Source organism: Miscanthus floridulus, chromosome 16 (genome assembly GCF_019320115.1).
Source record: "Miscanthus floridulus cultivar M001 chromosome 16, ASM1932011v1, whole genome shotgun sequence".
Taxonomy (NCBI): domain Eukaryota; kingdom Viridiplantae; phylum Streptophyta; class Magnoliopsida; order Poales; family Poaceae; genus Miscanthus; species Miscanthus floridulus.
Window position 1 is genome coordinate 102,430,455 of NC_089595.1, and position 6,026 is coordinate 102,436,480.

Consider the following 6,026-nt stretch of genomic DNA (forward strand, 5'->3'; position numbering starts at 1 on the left):
TGGGCATCAACAGTATATGCAGGTGCCGACATCTGCCATACCCAAAACAAGACGACGTAACCTCCCATATATAACCGACATCCAACAGTGTTGTGGGCGCCTATTATCCTCCTGTACCCACCGGTGTGGGCAACAAGACTTAGAAGCATACGAACTCTCTCAGTCTCACTTGTAAGGTCATCCCCTTCATCTATAAAAGGGGATGCGTTCTCTCCTAAGAGACTAAGTTGATTCAAGTTCATACAAGTCATTCCAGATTCATTAGATCAACCAAGTTCACCAGATCACAACCACAGAACCGCCAGGTTCGGACTTAAGCACACGCTTGAACACTTAGCTCATAGAGGAGCTCCTGTCGCTCTCGGCCCTCCCGACCGGAGCCGATCGGACCTCTTGTGCACCCCATCTTTCTCCTTCTCATTTGTAACCCCACTAGAAACTTTGAGCACCTGGGCTCAGGAATAAAGTCACCGACCGACTTAAATTGGACATAGGGCATGTTGCCGGAACCAGTATAAACCCTGTGTCATTGAGTGCTAGGCCACCTTCGATCACAACGTACGATAAAACTACAAATATTTACTTGTTGGTTACTTTCTGCATCGACAGTTGGCGCTGTCCGTGGGGAAGACGTTGTACGTTCAACACTTTTTGGTCATCGGATGGCCCACTTTTTTGCCACCCTCGCCATGGCGGACTCTGGCGATTCGATTCGCTTCAGCTCACTAGAGTTTCCCGCGCTCCAACTTGTTGGGATGTGGGTTCCACCCGTCTTTGAACCATCCCAGGCCTTCCTCCTCGGAAGCCTAGACTTCGTCGCCGACCGGCTCGGCGTACTACACCTCCGTGAGGAGGCACTCGTTCCGGCACCCGTCAGAAGGGTGCCCTCCATTGACTCCGGGACGCATGCCTTCAAGGATGTGGCATCCGCGCTTCATTCCGAGCAAACTCTCTGCTCAAACCCCACTGTGAGTAATGTACATATTGTTATTTACTTACTATTCTCTATCTTCCGCCGATTACCCGAATGGACCCCGTTGTCCCCAACGCGGCCGCCATACGATCGATTCCCCTATGACCTCGCGTCTCCCGCAGACCCGTACACCTGGGGGCTCCGAAGGATGCCGACATCGCCCCCTCTCACAACCAAATTCATGGGGATGGCGAGCTACGCCCCCACCTATTTCCTCAACCTCAAGGATGACGATGTTGAGAGTGACGGCTCCAGCATCGGCGATGTGGCGCCTAGCCACCGTTCGCCCCGGGAGTGCGCTATGGCGGATGCTCCAAGACAGCCACCAGCGGCAACGCAGTCCTTATAGACTCACGCCCCTCTAGATCCTCATGCGGAGACCCCTGAGCTCGCACGCGAGCACGGCGAGGAACCATGACAACAGTGGCTGCACCAGCCACTAACTGCGCCAGCGCGCTCGGCGCACCACACTGTGCCCCGTGCCCATAGACCGGCGAGCGGCGCCCACGGTCGCACCCATCGGGTCCAGCACAACACCATGGATAGGGGGAATGATCCCCCATAGTTCACTTGGGCCAATCAGAACATCGCCACCACGGCAATGCTTCTACGTGGCCTGTCCCAATCGAACGACCCTCATAAACAGGCGATCCACCGGAACCTCCGGGCACTAGTGGAGACCGCCACCATTCAACAAGCAAAGAGCTATGTGTCATGACGCTGACTCACAGCCTCGCTCCCCACCAGGGGAATGGGGACACAGCAGATGGGTTGCTCCACCCGATCACCGCTACAACCGCCGAGTGTGGCATAGGAGGTCGCATTGGCACCTCGTCTTGACTTGATGACCGCTCCGCACCGACCGCCTGCATACGCGTGGCTCGGACCGAACCGAGACACACGCAGCAGCGATTGGAGTCCAAGCCTTGATAGCCTAGGACCACGGACCTTTGTCCAACACCTCCAGCAAGCGCCACTCCCACCATGCTCTAACAGAGGCCGGGGCAAAGGTAAGGCCAAGCGCTAGGATCAAGACGAGGGGCCCTCCATGCAGAGGGGAAAAATAATAGAAGGACAACAACGACGACATTCTCTCCGAACGCTTGGAACAGCTATGTCGTTTTTGTTCCCCTAAGTTTCGGTCTTACCATTGTTTACTTAGCATATGCTCCTATAAAAGCACCCCGACCCGAACACCCTAGGGCACTCGGGGGCTCCACTAGGGGACACTACTACCTCCCTATTTTGTTTACTATCATATGGTGAAATTCCTTCCTACCCGATCAAAAGGGGAGTTCGTTCCTTTAATTTGCCTCACATAGCTTTGCTTTAAACATTCCGACCGATCGCACCCCGCCTTTTCCTATGGTTATGAGCAGCTGAGCCTCATGGGCCATGCCCTAGGCTCCCAAGGTTGCAACCTACGGGACAAATGGGCAGGTATGAAAAAGAAAGAATAAAAAACAAAATTATGCTAAGGGAAAACTAAGGAACAAAAGGGAGCAAGCTTCCCCAAACAGAGTGACTCCATCACAGAAAACAAAACCAACTGTAGTCATTAAGCACATAGGAACATTTACACGGGGGCTCCCCCACTAACTTAAACTTTTTACGTTCACTAAACTACTTATATTTTATAAGCTATTGGGCCGGCTCGGCGACATCTGCTGTCGGTGCGACCGGTAAAGGCGCGGGCTGCTCACTCCCCGGCGGCACAACATTCGGCTCGGTCGAAGCCAGGGCGATGTCCACCTCCAACCCAGGCTCCATGCCATCCATAGGCTAGGCAACGTCCTCCCCACGCATGCTTTTGGCCATGTCTTCATGGCGGATGTCTATCACCCACTGAGCAGACACTTGCTCTGCCACCAACCTTACGTGCGGCAGCAAGCACTCCCCGATCGATTGGATGTTTTCCATGCTCAAGCCATCAGCATACCCACTGTAGATAGTAGCGAAGTCTAGGTTCAGATAATGCATCGCCACCAAAGTCAACACCCCCGATGCTCTATAGAATAGCCCGCTCGTGATAAGATCCCGGACCACATCCGGGACCTCCGCCAGCTGGACAGCGGGCGCGCTAGTACTTGGCGCCGACCCGAAGACCTCTGAGACAACGAGCTAGGCAACGTTGCGGATCTAGTCAAGTTCCCCCTCAAGAGCACGTCGCTCTTCATGGGACTTGGCTAGCTCCTCTGCATTTTGGCTGAAAGTCATCTTGATCGTCTCCAGGTCCCGCTCCAGCGTCTTCACCCTTCCACCCTGCTCTGAAAGAAGGGTGACAAGCTCAGAAATAGGCTAAAGGAAAGAACCAACATGATAAAAAAAGAAAAGGTATGTACCGACGTGGAAGTTCTCAAGGGTGGAGAATTCCTCTGTCTACCGGGCCACCTGCTCGCGTAGCCGGGCGCTTGCCTCCTCCATCCCCATCACCCGGCCCCAAAGCACGAGCACTTCCCGATCTACCTCTGACCGGGCCTTTCGCTCCGGCTCTAAGGCTTTTTGCTCTGACTCCACGGCTTTCCGTGCTAACTCCAGGGCGTTCCGCTCCGATGCCAAGGCGCTCCGCTCCAACTCAAGGGTCTTTAGGGATTTCTGGAGCGCCACCTCGGTGTCCGTTAGGGATGTTCGCAACTCCACCTCGGTCTCCGCCTCAAGCCCCCGCTCAGCGGTGGTTGCCCGCTCTGTTGCACGCTGCGCCTCTGCCCATGCCGCGATCACCTCTTTTGCCTAGTCCTAGGACTCACGGTGATCGGAGTCTAGCTGATGCTCAAGCTCAGCCATCTGGGCGTGCTCCATTCGGAGGAAGCAGGACTTGTGGGACGACATCCCCTTCAGACTCTACGAAAAACAAGCATGCTAAGGCAACCAACAAAAGATTCAGAGGTCAAGGACAAGTACGGGAAACTCACCTCCATGGCAAGCTGTAGGTCGACCTCGACTAACTGTTGAGTGGACTTAACCCGCTCCTGGACGTCTTCGAGCTTCGCGAACAAGTTGGCGAGTTCAGACACCGCGGCATGTCCTTGCTCCCCAAGGATGTCCTAGAGTTGACCCTCCTACGAATCCCGAAGGATGAACCACACCTTTGTCGGGTCCTTGGGGCAGGGCCACTCTAGGTCATCCTCTAGTAGCCCACCAGAGGGCCCCGACTTGGACCGAACCACCACCAGCTCCTGCGACGACATTGGTGGCTCAGCCACGAGTTCTGCCTTGTCGTCAGATGGGATATCCACCACCTTAGGTGCACAGGCCGCCATCGAGAGTTCCAACTCAGTCCAGGCCATGTCTCCCTCCAGTGCTTTCGGCTCTAACCGCAAGGGTGAGCCGTGTAGCTCCCCGATCGATGAGGCAGGAAGCTCAGTCTCCCTCTCCTCTTCCGCCACGGCTGGTGGAGGAGGGGCCATGAGAGTTACCTCTGACACAACCTCCACCATCAGCACCGGGATCGCCGCCAATGTCGATGCCGCCGCTGCCACCATACCAGCAACCGACCTAGGGGGCTCCACCCCTGGAAGGGAAGGACTCGCCGCTGCCGCTCGGTTCCCCCCGCCGCTCACCACGACACGTTGCAGGGTGGTCCTCGAAGCCTCCTGCATAGGAGTTGGGGCGATGCTCAATCCCGTCATCGCCCGACCACTGACAAAAAGGGTAGGTAAGTCAAATTCCAAAAAGACTCAATAGCAAAAAATCAAAAAGAAACAAAGGAAAACGTACCGGGAGGTGAAAGGTACAACTCTGAAGGCAAGACCCGACGATGATGGGCCTATAGGTAAAGGACCGCTCTTGGGTAGTGACCCACGCCCCCTCACTTCAGCCGGGGGCAGAGTCGCCCCAACCAGCTCCTGCCCCGCCTATGGGTCACCACGATCCTTGGCTCGGGACTTCCTGACCGGAGAAGCGGGTGGGGCTTCCTCCAGCAGTGAGTCGCATGACGCACGGGTGCCAATCCACTCCTCGGACCACCCGGCTTGCTCAACCATGTCCGCGGCAAGCTGGGCTTCCTCTGGCTGCGAGTCATGCATTGGCACCAGTCCTAGCAAATGCACAAGTGCCAGTCCGCTCCTCGAACCGCTTGGCTTGCTCGGCCGCATCTGCAGCAGGCGACGACAGGACCGGCGACACCACCAAGGGGCACGGTGACCATGTCCACTTTGCCTCCCGTTCACCAATGGTGTCCACGCTCGCCACATGCTTCCTCGACGTGGGAACCACCGCGCACCGCTCCACCTCCTGCTCATCACTAGCGGACATCGCAGCAGGGTCACGACGCTCCACCGAGGTCACAACGACCTCCCGACTTTCCTCCTCCTTAGAGAAAACCATGTCATCCACATCTGTGGGATCCTCTAACGAGAGCTCTGACTCGACGTCGCTCCAACGTTCCCCGGCCTTCACATGTCGGGCGATCTCCTGCTCCTTCTCTTGCTTCCATCGAACCTCCCTGGTTCTCTTCTTCCTCCTGGCATCCACCACCTCCTTCTGGGTGACCTGCCGGGCCACACCCTCCGGTCCCTTGGGAAGGTGCAGCCGGGACTTGTAAACTCCAAGCCCCTACAGAACGGGTGCCCCAAAATCAAAAAATAGGAAAAGTAGAGGAAGAAGCACGAATGAAATAAAAGGGAGCATACTAGTCTGGACACGATCATGGAGTTGAAAGGTGTGGGCTTCCCTTCGACCCTCTCTTTGAGCTTCAGCTGCAGCACCCGGCCAAGGCAACTCCAGACCTCATCGTTCGGTAGCTCCTCGGGTGATGTACGGTCTAGGTCTGATGGGTAGCTGTACATCCACATTGGCCGCGTCCTCTCCTTCAACGGCGCAACCTGGCGGTGATAGAGGGTGTGTAACACCCGCACCCCATCAAGACCGTGCCGTACAATCTTCTAGAGCTCCTCCTCAATGACCTCCACCTTCTTCTTCTCTTTACGGGCACAACCCCATGACCAACTGTCCTGCTTCTCCAGCCTCCCACCAGTGAACGTCGGGAACGGCGCTTCTACCGGATTCCTAATGTAAAACCACTCCCCATGCCACCCCTGGTTGGAGTCGTAGG

At 56.1% G+C, this 6,026-nt stretch overlaps 1 protein-coding gene across 1 annotated transcript; it reads right to left on the reverse strand.

Moving 5' to 3' along the window:
- Nucleotides 1-3,112: 3,112 nt before the first annotated feature.
- LOC136511153 (uncharacterized) lies at nucleotides 3,113-4,602 on the reverse strand. The gene is made up of 5 exons (XM_066505338.1): nucleotides 4,060-4,602; nucleotides 3,886-3,957; nucleotides 3,721-3,814; nucleotides 3,389-3,675; nucleotides 3,113-3,271 (listed from the first exon to the last, which is right to left on the reverse strand). Exons 1-5 carry the CDS (start codon nucleotides 4,600-4,602, stop codon nucleotides 3,113-3,115), a joined length of 1,155 nt encoding a protein of 384 aa, XP_066361435.1.
- Between the last annotated feature and the right edge of the window lie 1,424 nt (nucleotides 4,603-6,026).